Source organism: Coffea arabica, chromosome 11e, assembly GCF_036785885.1.
Source record: "Coffea arabica cultivar ET-39 chromosome 11e, Coffea Arabica ET-39 HiFi, whole genome shotgun sequence".
NCBI lineage: Eukaryota > Viridiplantae > Streptophyta > Magnoliopsida > Gentianales > Rubiaceae > Coffea > Coffea arabica.
In genome coordinates this window covers 46570735-46583937 of record NC_092331.1, presented here as the reverse complement: position 1 = coordinate 46583937, position 13203 = coordinate 46570735, and the positions used below count along the sequence as shown (strand labels likewise).

Below are 13203 nucleotides of genomic sequence, written 5' to 3'. Positions count from 1 at the left end.
TTGACCCAAATCAGCAATAATATAAACCCACAGGAAATACTCAAGAAATCAATTAAAAAGGCAAAGGAAAATTTTCTTCTATTCACAATACCAAGCTGCGGGAATTTATAACAGATACTTCAAACGACTCCCCAAGGTGACAAAACTTATGCCCTACTAATTTTACATGAAATTGGAGGCTACTAACTAAATAAGCCCTTTTGGCTCTTACCCAAAATGACTAATACTCTATTACATATGCGAATTAAATTCCACGTGGCCCTCATCATACTAACTAAACAAATAATAACTAAAGTTTGGTTTATATTTCCTACAAGTATTACCATAGACGCTATAACATACTTAGTAATTGAAATACATACAAATTCTTGTATTGCTTTCTAACCATGATATTTATATAAGCTCAAGTGTTTAAACAATAGGAGGTGAATAGGAATAAGGAAAGAAAACATCCTGAGAGGTTAAGCATGGAGTTTAGTCATATTGTAACTTCCAAAATCACACGTTTGCAACTTTGTTATTTTCCTAAAGCTTATTAACAGAAACAATTGGTTGTGCTGGCTCATACTTTGCTGCAATATCATGGGCATTGTAATGGTTATTTTGTCTTTTCAAATGAACTCTCTGGTACCAGGTCTTGAATTGCCATTGCAATATGGCCCGCCGTGGCTAGAATATGAGCTTAGAATATAGCAACTTGGCCGTGCATGTTTGTAAAGGCATTTTTCTCAAAAAATTTCTACGGTTTTCGTGAACATATTTTCTAATTATCTTTTTATCTTACATGTATCTAATCGTTACAGTACATTTTTCTATGAAAACTCCTAAAAATAGCAATCCAAACAATGAGATAATGGATTGACTTCGGTCTGTTTGAAGATTCGGTCCGGATTTATCCATTGATTGTCCTCTAACCTTCTTTTGTATTGTCTAAGCATATCTAGATTAGCAAGAATATAGAAGACAATAAATAATAAAATCACTCTCATACTCAAGTACCATGAAAATTTTATGTCCAAAGGTATCTTAGACCACAGCCTGAATTTTACATCATTCTCTTGTTTCTTTTCCCCTCGAGTGGCTTCTGAATTTTATTTTTTGGGTCAGAGATAAACTCTTTAGATGTCTTCACTTGAAATATTGTAAATGCCTGGAACACCCAAAAAAAAAAGAAGAAAAAAAAGGTTTGACTTGTGGAAGAAGTATTTTGTTGAGACAAAAATTGTTTTGTAATTGATTTGATGTCAAGGATTTAATATCTTTTTTTTTTATTGAGAGATTTTAAATCCATGACTTCTTACTTATAATTCCTCTCACCTTACTGTATAAACCAATGCTCCCTACCAATTATCTGATATTTGAATTTTGTCTTTCTTGTACGTAAAGCTATAATAAGGTATCTAGTGTAAACTTATTCCGTTTGTTCTCCCATAAAACAATCTTCATTTTTTGAGTTCAATATTGTTAAGTAATTGGCGACAAAAATTATAAAGTTAAAAAGGGGATATTTTCTAGCTCTAAAAATTTTAAAAGGAAAAACAAAATTACTTCTAACAATTTCAAAAGAAACAAAAAAATGGATTATCAAAAGTTTTTTATTTCTTAAACAAATAATAGAAGAACTTCTCAATTCAATCTAATTATATCATTTAGATTTGGAGAAGCATATCAATCAAATGAAACTAGAAATCCCCCTACCCTCTTCTTATTTCTTAAGTTCCACCCTTTCTCTACTGAAAAAAAAAATTTTAAAAATAAAATTAAAATTGAAAATGTTTAGATAATCAGCCATCGAATATCCATGAATCCATTATCAAAACTCACTCTCCAAAGTGGATGAATTCTTCACTGACAAAAAGAAAAAAATAATAAAAGAAGGATATGACTCATAGAACAAGTAATTAGAAATTAAATAAAAAGAATTACAAAGGCTAAAAAATAACCTCAACACGAAGAATATACAAATAAAGGAACATGAGAAGAAGTCTTTCGTCTTGTGTTTCTCTGAAGTTACGGATGGTGAGATTTCCAGAGCAATAATTTTACCTTCAGACTATACTTTTGGTTTAAATAACCATACTGCCCTTATGAAGCCAACATTTAAGTAATATTTTCAACTAATTTCAACCGTGTCTTTGCTTGCCTTCTCCTCTCCCGTGCCCCACACCACCCACTAGTTGCCAGCATAGTTATTAAACCCGGCCCGGTCCGGCGGTCGAATCGGTCAAACCGGTGACCCGGTCATAAAATCGGACCGGATTACTAATTAGGTCGGAGTTGCAAAGAATCCGCTGAAACCCGCTCGACCCGGACGGTTTAACCATGGACCCGCTAGAACCGGCGGTTATTGATAAACCCGGTGGGTTTTGGCAAATTTTTTGAATTTACCATTTTACCCAATTTTTTTTATTTTGACCAATCACACTACATGGGCATTATCGTCTTTTCGCTACATTTCTAGCCAATTGAAAGAGAAAATCAGAAAAATTGAAAAGGGGCTCGGGCATTCGGCCGTCATTAGGGATTTAGGCGTTTAGGGATTTTTTCTTCTTTGTTTCTCTAAGAAGTGAGAACCAATTGAGAACTTCTTCAACATTTAGGGATTCGGCCATTGTTTTGTCGGCAGCTTAATTTTTCTTTCCTTTGCTTTGCTAGTTGCTCTGAGAGTCTGAAGCAAGCAATTAGAAGTTCGAAGTTCAAGCTTCGAAGTGGAACTCCAGAATTCTTCCACGAAGCTGCCGCTGCCATTGAAGGCTTGAAGCTTTGTTGCCGTTAAGCCACCGAAGCCAGGTAAGCCAATGAAGCCTTGCTCTGAGAGTCTAAATGCTTGAACTTGAAGCTTTGTTGCTAGTACTGTGAAGAATTTTATATACTTTTTTAGTTAAGACAAGCACTGTCTTAAAAAAAAAACGCAGAATACTAGTACTGTCCCTCTATTTTTTTGACTTGAAATTGCAGAATTATGAGTAAGTATATATGTTAATCTTATCTAGATCTATCATTGGGTCCTCTAATAGCATTAATTTGACTATCCATTCGAGCTGAATCGGGAAGAAAACAAATTGCAGTAGGATGAAGTTCTTGCATTGAGGAGTTGGCTGGTTTTAATCATTCGTGTATTTGACAAAGGTGAAAGTGCCACATACGGGAGTCAGGCTTGTCTTTGTGGACTAAATGGTAAACCCAAAAGAGTTGATATATTACAATAACCAGTGAGATACGTGGAGACCTTACCAAACCTATACCAAACAATTAGCATCATGCGGCAATGCCAAGTTGACAAAATGTTAGTACATAAATGAATCTACCATGAAAATTTTTTGTTTTCTTTCTTTTTTTTTCTTCTTAAGTTTAAGAGAAACTTTAAATTGTTAATGAACTAAGAATTGGTCTAAAAAAAGTTTAAAACTTGCAAGAACTAGGTTTGATTTTAAGATTCTCAAATTATATGTTCGAGATATCAAGTTATTATCAACTAATTATCAAGTTATTCTCAAATTATATTACACAGCTTCCCTGTGTAATCACCACTGAAGGTGGAACGCATCAAAGCTTCCATGTGTGTCAATTACAATCATTTCTAACATGTTTGAATCAGTTAGATACAAACTCGAATGGATTGCTTGATTTTGAGGAGTTTGGGACTATGATGGTTTTCCAGTTCTTGATGGTCAGAAAATTAATTAGCAATTGTTTCTTCCTACCGCTAAAGAAATCTTATCATTTCATTATATGCGTGTGTACATAAATTTGTGATTTTGGGATGAATTTTATTGCATTAAGATTTAATGAACCAATATATTCTTTGGTTTCTCCAGTTCCTTTTTTGATACATATAATGACTTGCTGGTAGAAGGCACGATATCATTGCTAAAAATTTCAAGAAATCATATTGGACCAAATTTGGACCAAATTTCGTTTTTGGCTAAATATTATCCAAATTTAGTGAATGATTCATTGATTTTTGTACTTATGTAGATGAAACTCTAAATTTGGATGATTTGGACACTGGAGATGAAGATGAGACCAATAATGAAGAGAATGTGGAAAGAAATGTTCTTAACGTGGGCTGTGATGTAAATGAACTTGGTGGTACTGAATTTGGCAGAAGTTGGGAACCATGGGCATGAATAATAGATGGAGTGAACTACTCAAGTGATAATTGTGGTGTTGTTTATGTTCATGACTTTATGTTTGGTTGTATTGAATTTGTCGTTTATGACTTATGTTTCATGGTTTGATACTTATATTTATGTGTGTGAAATGAATTATGAACTATGAACAGGTTATAACTTGTTGAGATTTAAGAATTTCTGTACTTATATTATAATTTACATGTTTATTTAATTAAATTATATATATATTTTATTATATATTGTGACCCAACGGTTCAACCGGTGACCCACCGGTTGAACCACTGACCCATCAACCCGGTCCTCTTGCCGGGTTGATGTCCGGGTTGGTTTTAATAACTATGGTTGCCAGACTCCCCAGCTCCGCCACCTTTTCGTCCTGGCTTCTTTCTCTCTTCTTTAGTTTTTCAACTTCTTCTACAATTAACACGTAAAATAAAAAAAAAAAGAACAAAAATCTTTCATTTTGATACTCCCAAACTTCCCACAAAAAAGCCCAATTCATAATCAAATAAAATCTGAATCATTAAATTAAAATCTTATTAAAACTTAGAACACCTCAATTCCACCAAAAAACAGAGTACAAATCAGTGGCGGAGCCAGAAAAAATTTTCAGTAGGGGCAAAAATAACTCTAAATTTTTTATCTACTATTTTTCTAGTTTTTTAAGAAAAAAAATATTCACCAACAAGTACAAATGATGCATTTATTCCATGAAAAACATAAAAAGACAAATTCAAAATTATTAATGTAATAATAATTTTATTTCAAAAAGCAAACTAAACCATTTACAATTGCTGATGATGAGTTTTCATATTTTGATAATAGTTTACAACTTTTTCGTTTTGAATTTCACGAAGTATATTTTTCTCAATAAAAGTAATTAAACAATCATTCATTTAAGTGTTTTCCATTCTATTTCGTAATCAATTTTTCACTATATTCATAACTGAAAAACTTTTTCTACGGTAGCTGTAATAACAGATAAAATTAAAGGCAATTTTAGGAGCATATAAATCAATGAATACACAAAATTTCGGGAGCACACTCGAAATTATATCAAATTTTTACGTGTATTATAGAAATTTAACAACCCCCACTGCCCCAGTGTAAATCCGCCCTTGGTACAAATCATAGATGAGACTTTTCAGATCCACCACTATTTTTTTTACAATAAAATTTAGCAAGTAATAATACACAGCAATCCCAGTACAGAATGGGTAAGTTAGTGGGCTGATGGAGAAGATTAAAAAAAAAAAAAAAAACCGCCATTGGCGCAGGCCGTAACTCCACCACTGTAACACCAGCCAACAGTGCAACCACCTATCCAACCCTGCCTAATTTTGTTCTACCGAAGGACTTCACATCAACTCATTTCAATCTGCTTTATCCAGAGCTCTCTGAGTCCACCTCTGATGATTGGATTTGGGGCAGGGACGGTCATCAGTATGACCGTCCCTGTACGGTTAAGGGCCAAGATTTGTCCTCAAAATTTTGTGCGGCTGAGATTACACCATGTAACTCGATTTCCGCGCCAAGTGTGGGGCCCACCACTATCTGTTGTGAAAATACATCCTGTGAAAAAAAAGTTACGCGATGTACAAAGAAAGTTACGCGCAGTTGATAATGACCAAAACCGCCTGGGACGGTTGCACCTGCAACCGTCCGTGCCCCGAGTCCCTGATGATTCCTCATCCTATCTAATTCAAGACTCTTACAATGATGAGATGAACTTTATGCAAAACTTATTTGGGAGCAATAATCTCAATGCCTCCTCGTTCAGTGAGAACAATAAAGGAAAGGCTCCTCTAGACATTGAGATTGATCGAAAGAACAAGTGTTCCACTACATTTAATCCTTTTGGATATAGCAGCTTTAGTGGTAATAATCAGTGTTTTGGTGGAAATTGGGATTATGGGCTTTTTCCATTGCCGACCAAATCCTATTTAGGTGATCTCATGAAAATAATCAGTCAGCTGGTATGTACTTGGACCTCTATCTCTCTCATATATTAGATGGAGGCAATGCCTTAACTACTCCTCTTGACCCAAGCAACATGAAAACTTCGAGACAGCGATGATAAATCAAGCCAGTCCTTCATTTAGAAAGGAGGTGGACTTGATGGAGATGGTCCCAGATTCAGAATTTAGTGGCAAGAATGCTATTAGTAACTTTGTGCTCTAACATTTGTTTAGTGAAAATGACGCTTAAATTTTAGTGTTTTAAAGGACTTTTGGAGTTTTACAAGCTTTTAAGTATTAATGTGGAACCAAAACTTGAGCACCTTGAGCTTAGTTCCAGCTTTGGCTAGGATTGGCATATTCTGGACAATTTGCTCAAAACTAGTCAAAAAAGTATGTTTATTGATGATTATGTTTTATTATATGAACGATTTTCTTGTTTTAATGTTTTTGCTCTTTAGGTATTAGTTTTCGGTTCTCAGTTGCATGCATATGAGCTTTTTATTGAATCGGCGTTTCATCTTTATAATGCCCTTTTTCACGTTATGTTCACTTCTGCCTTAGAAATGTGTATATTTTTGAATGAAGTAAAAAGTCAATTACTTTTTATTACTTTTACTATGATTTCCTTAAATAAGATTTTTCACAAACACTATTCCGAAAAGACATTGAAAGGATTTCAGTTCCACTTTTTTCACGTGGATGAACATTTAGTTAATATATTTCATGTTTTCAACCAAATTAAAAAAAAAAAATTTTAACATTTGAGCAAATCATTCAAAGTCCGGTCTGATCAGCAGAGCTGAAATCCGGTCAGACCGTCAATGCCAAAACCGGTCACTGATTCCTCATTCCTCATTCAAAAACTCCAGCTTCTTACCTAACCCTTTTCCTCTTCCTTTCCAGTTTCACTCTGCAAAACCTCTAAAACCTTTCCCCCAAAATCACAGAGGAAAAAAAATATATTTTTCATCAATGGATTCAACTTTGATCATGGCATCATCATCACCATCTTCCTTCCTTCACCATAATCTAACCTCAAAGTTGTATCAACCCGTTTTCAATTTCAAACACCCTTCTTCTAGGCCTCTGAACAGTAGAAACTTCACCATTATCAAAGCTTCTTCAGATTGTAGTTCAAGTTCAAATTCTAGTTCTAATCCCTCCAATCCAAATCCTTTAATTTCCAGTCTGAAAACGAGCACTGCAGCCATAGTTTTTGCCGCCGCAGTTTTTGGAAAGTTCCACCAGTTGCCGGCCAGGGCCAGCCCTCCAGCACCACCACCAACTCTTGAAAAACAAGAGGAGATATTGGAAGAAGAAGCCCATAAGGGAAGATTTGAAGAAGATCAAGAAAATTCCCCGTTGACCCAGTTTTTGGAATCCAATTCTGAGGCTGTTGAGGCCTTGAAAAGCTTGCTCCAGGAGAAAATCGAGGTGGGCGAGGATGAGGAGGGGTTGAAGATATTGAGGAAGTTAAGCTCAGCACAGCCGGAGAATACAGAGTGGAAGTTTTTGATGGCTAGGCTGTTGAATGAAATGGGGAAAACTCAAGAATCAAGAGAGGTTTTTGAAGAGATTTTAGCGAGAAACCCATTGTCGTTTGAGGCATTGTTTGAAAATGCGTTGTTGATGGACAGGTGTGGAGAAGGGGCCGCGGTTTTGAGGAGATTAGAGGAGGCATTGAAGATAGCTGAGGAGGAGAAGAAGGTGAAAGAGGCTAGAGATGTGAGGTTTATAATGGCACAAGTACAGTTCTTGCAGAAGAATGTGGAGGAAGCATTACAGAGCTACGAGGAGCTTGAGAAGGAGGACCCTACAGATTTTAGGCCTTACTTTTGTAAAGGGATGATTTATAGTTTGCTGGATAGGAATAAAGAAGCTAGAGAACAATTTGCCAAGTATCGCGAGCTTTCACCTAAGAAATTCGAGGTTGAAGGCTACTTGAGGACTCCATTATCAAGGATGAAGCTTTTTGGAACTGATGAGAACGAGAATTGAGTTTTTGGCTTCTGATTCAGAGTTTTGATGAATTGGTTGTATGTTCTGTTCTCTGCCAACTTGGAGGCCAGAAACTGATCGGGTAGGGTATGCTGGAGTTTTTTTTTTTTTAAGTTCATGACGAAATTTAGCGAATTTGGTCGCTTAACTGTAAGCTAGAGATGCTTTTGATGAGATGAATAATGGATACAGTCTTTGTAGTTTAAATGAAATAAGTAACATAAGAATCAGTGCTTTACTTTGATTTGCTGTCCATCCTATTGTGCTTAGAATTGATGATTAGATCAAGTCAGCTGACAGAATTGACCAGGATGACTTGCTTCCTGCTTTGTGTCATCTATTGATTTCTCATGTTTTGTTAAAATTGGTATGCTGCGGCCTAATTAGTTCAGACCCGTGGTCTCAGTTGAGCAATTGAAAGTTTGTACATTCGGTGGATAATTTAGATTCAGACTTGCTTCCTGCTCTGTCTCATCTATTGATTTGTCATGTTTTGTTAAAATTGATAGGCTGGGGTCTAATTAGTTCAGACCCATGGTCTCAATTGAGTAATTGGAAGTTGTGCATTTGGTGGATAATTTAGATTCTAAGTATTCAAAGCAAGCACTACATTCTGTGCAAAAGTTTACAATTTTAGAGATGATCCTGCTTTTCTATCTCTGTTGGTTTTAGTGAAAAATGATCCTGCAAAGGGTTCTAAGAAACATTAGATCCAATCTGCTTACTCATTTCATCGTTTATAAGTGACTTTACAATTTGCCTTGAGTGACTTTACAATTTGCCTTGCCTATTGACTGAAAAGCATTTTGGTATATTTTCCAGAAATTTCTGTTTTCCCAACCATAAATGAAAGGAAAAAATGTCATCAAATGAAACTTTCCAAAATGCCAAAACGGGGTTGAGTAACAATATAGTTGAGGATGCTAGACAAATAAATCAACTGTGCAGTCTACTACATGTAACATTACTTTTGTTTCTCGTTAAGAAGACTGGTAAAGCAAAACTAAAAAGAACAAAAAAGTATAGGAAAAGGACATATGTAGTATCAGGACTGGTTTATGGAAATTGCGGTTATTCTGTTTCTTGTTTTGAAGGAACTCAAACTTCAGTTTGTTGACTCCAAGCAAGCAAATTTTATTTATGTTTTCCCTTCTCACTTGCTTTTGTTGTTTTCTTGCCTTTCTATTACAATATCACGAGTCATTGGTCATTAATTCCGGGTATTGCAGTCATGAGTACGCACTGGTGATGCATTCCATGCTGGTACCATGGATATAGATCAGAAATTAAGATGAACTCATAGAAATATTGAGGTTTTGTTCAATTGGAAATTGAAACTCTTTAATTAATTCTTTTTAATAGTTATGCTATAGCTAAAATCATTTGGACAAAATTGTATGAATTTGTGTTGATACTTTATAACCTATGTCTAGATTGAACAGTAATTGTTTTACCAGTACACGAATGTATTTGGCTCTCCTTGTCTGTGATGGGTGGCTATGGCCTGCTGCAATATCTGCTGCTGCATAAGGTAATCACTGACAGGTAGTGTAATAGAGTCAGAGAGCTTGTGCTTGCCAGGGTTAGAGAGTCTGTTGGAATGAGTCTTGGATTTTCTTTGTTTCTTTTGAGATGTTGAGTCCAGTTGGGGAGTGGGTTCAAGGTGGTTGAAGATCTGAAACAACTTGACTCTCTTAAGAAGTGTCAGTCATTTGCGATTACTATTGGAAGTGAAAATTATGAACAATTACATAGTTTCTCTTATATGCATAAACAGCATCCTGAACCTTGATAACAGTACATTAATTTTTGTAAAGTGAATGATGATGGATGTAGCTTTTCCAGAGACGAATTTCTCAACAGATTCATTAGTTGGAATTCTCAAAACTCCTGCTGTCCCTGATTGAATCTGATTTTCTTCTCCTCTCTCAAGTTTTCAGTTTGGTCATGAATTTTGGCAAGCAGTACATACATGAGTGCTGCTTACACATGACACTGATAAAAGTTGATTGGTACTCTTATTTATCATGATTAGAGAATCAAGTTGTTTTTACTACAGTTCATCCTGTGCTAGCAACGTGCAGTTAAGTGAATTGACCAAACTTGGCAAATGCGCTGCATTTCATACATTGGTTTTCATCCTAATGACCTTTCGGCTCCTGATCTTACCATCTGTTATCGTTCTGTACAAGTTTTGGTCTCTATTATTTTCAATTTGTACTAAAGAGAGGGCCTCATTTCTGTGGTCCATCAGCATCAAAATGGAACGGCTAGCTCAGACAAGCAAACTTCCAGGTATTCATGCACTGCGATATGCAGCTTCAGAATTTCACTGTAGGTGTAGCTGCTAACCTACGGATCAGTTAAAATATACCCTGTGGATGTTAAGGCAGTTGACCATGCACAAGTTGTGCTGTTCCTGAGAGGTAAACGTCCATGTATGGAGCTGGTTTGTGTGGTAATGACAAATTGTTTTTGTCATTTAGGACAGTCCAACTTCCATCCTCGATTGCTGCACCGATTTAACTTTCATAAAGACGAGAAATAGTCTTACATAATTGTTGTTGACACATGGAATGGTTTGAACATGAACATGCATGCTGTTTCTTCTCCTGTATTTCTATAGAGTTGGTTCTTAAATAAATGACTTGAAGGACTTGCTTGTTAAAGGGAAATTTCTGCAGGAAAAGATTTTTTTTTTTTTTTTTTTTGGCTGTCCTGTTAATTGAAACAATTGTATGAAAGTGTTGGGCTCTGAGAGAGCCAAACTCGAGGAAAATTTAACCATGAGTTAGAATGGGAACCACAACCATAGGCTTGACACCACATCCAACCCAAAACCTTAAGGCATTGGATCTATGGATCATTCCCACTTATATGTTTCTCATTCTACTCATCTCTTTCTGATGTGGGATATTGATTCATACTTGATATCCCAACAATCTCCCCCTCAATTGTGAATCTCTTCCACATCGGACCTCTCTCCCTAGACCATCCACTCCATCAAACCCACTTCAATCTGGAGTGTACGATTCTTGCTCAAGAGCCCACATGCCCTTGCCTCACTGTAGGTCTGCATGATTTTTTTTTCCTGCTCTTATCCAAACCACGCCTTACCACTTCCACTGGCTTTTTATCCTAGAGTCACTGCCCAGCCGAATCATCGGCTCTGATACCACTTGTTGGGCTCTGAGAGAGCCAAACTCGGGGAGAATTTAACCATGAGTTAGAATGAGAACCACAACCATGGGCTTGACACCACATCCAACCCAAAACCTTAAGGCATTGGGTCTATGAATCATTCCCACTTATATGTTCCTCATTCTACTCATCTCTTTCCGATGTGAGATATTGATTCACACTTGATATCCCAACAGAAAGTAGTTGGATTGCATTTTGTTTCCCTTTCTTTTTTCTTTCTGGGTCACAGAAGTTACCCTGAAGACACCCCAGTTTAACAACTTTTCCTGGCATTTATTAAAAGGCACATTTGGGGACAATGAGTGCTTCTTTTGATTTGTCTGTAATGTGCTAACAGTGTTAGATGATTCCTTAAACATATCTGTTAGATGATTCGATAAACGTATCTTTAATCAACACATAGTTATCATTTTTCTGATAGATTATTTTACTTGAGAGTTTCTGCTGAATGCAGCAGCATATCCATTTTTTGTGGCTTTTCTTAACTGGAGTGAAGAGACCAAAAATGTTGTGCTTTAAGATGTAAAGTGGATTCACAAGTTCCAACATTGTCACCCTGTCCTGCTAATTTACTACTGTTTCAGTTAAAATGGGATTTCTCTGATGTATTTTACTCACTAAGAAGTCAGAATACGACCATTTGGGGATAGTGCATCACATCTCACAATCTACCTTCTTGTAACTTCTCTAATCTCACAAGGAGCTGTGATGATGCATGTAAATGAAATATTGGTCATTTATGTGAAATAAGCAAAAAAGAAAAATGATTTGGCCAAGAAGATGTCCCTGAAATTGTAAATAGACACCAAAAATTCTTGTACTTGGATTTTTCTAAAAATCCATTGACAGTGGTGTTAGAAGAAAAGACATTTAATTATTTATCACGTAAATGGTGCACTCGAGTGAGTTGTCGCCATATTAACTATTATTTGTTAATTTTAGCATATGGAAGAAAATTTGGGGCATGTAATTTTGATAGTTTTTTGTTAATGTGGTGCTTTTTCCTGCCCTTTTCGTGCTCTAGATAATATTGATGCATTGAGGTTATTGACATTCGACAATGGAACTTATTTCATTCTAAAGCTGCGTTCGTGTGATTTAATTACTATTTTTTATGAAGGCTTTAGGTGTGGATGCAAATTTAATCAAATTAATGAACTTGCATTTGTCAGCCCCCACGGGTAGTTCGACGGGTTCTGTAATCTAATAGTTACCAGCAGATCCCGTGATTAATCCTATATGCTGACTTGTTGTATATCCTTGAGGCAAAACTCTACACAGTTTTAGGAAATTAGTCTAGCCCTAAGGTTAGGACACCCTAAGGTAAAAAAAAAAAAAAAAAAACTTGTATTTGTCACAACTGATGGATTCAAATAAGCTGTGGTGTGATTGTTATGTTTAATCTTCCTACTTAAATTTTTTACTTATCTGGTATGTAGTTTGATTACATGATAAAAAACATTTGTACTTTTATCATGTAAACTTTTGTACTTCATTGATATATTAATTGGTTCACTAAGGAGTTAGGAACTTAAAAATGGACTTACATAGCATGCGGTTGAGTAGAAAGAATGTTTTATTGCTGAGTAACTCTTTTTTATTTTGAAGTCAAAGACATAAAGAGGAGAATTAGCTCTGTTTGTGTGACGACCCCACCTCCCCCTAAGGCGTACCAGAGGGTTCGGCGGACTGCCTGCCCAGCTCTCGCCAGGACTCACTCACTAAAATCACGTGCACACAACCATGAACCATAGATAACATTCACAATTCAAGCTTATAATTTACATTGATCGAATTCAGGATACAAAGTCTCGATATCTTAAACTAGTTCAAAAGTATACAATCCAAGTACAATATGTTCCATTCGAGAAATAGCGCGAGTACAAAACCAAAATTCAAAACAAAGT

At 35.9% G+C, this 13203-nt stretch overlaps 1 protein-coding gene and 1 long non-coding RNA gene across 2 annotated transcripts; both read left to right on the top strand.

The window, feature by feature from the left end:
- The first annotated feature begins 2511 nt into the window (after positions 1-2511).
- On the top strand, positions 2512-4264 carry LOC140021706 (uncharacterized). The gene is made up of 2 exons (XR_011825618.1): positions 2512-2790; positions 3979-4264. It is a non-coding gene; the product is annotated as an uncharacterized lncRNA (long non-coding RNA).
- A 2691-nt stretch (positions 4265-6955) lies between these two features.
- Positions 6956-8339, top strand: LOC113718452 (protein SLOW GREEN 1, chloroplastic-like). Its single transcript, XM_027243355.2, has one exon. The coding sequence runs from the start codon at positions 7070-7072 to the stop codon at positions 8093-8095; it is 1026 nt and encodes a 341-aa protein (XP_027099156.1). The 5' UTR covers positions 6956-7069; the 3' UTR covers positions 8096-8339.
- The last annotated feature ends 4864 nt before the right edge of the window (positions 8340-13203 follow it).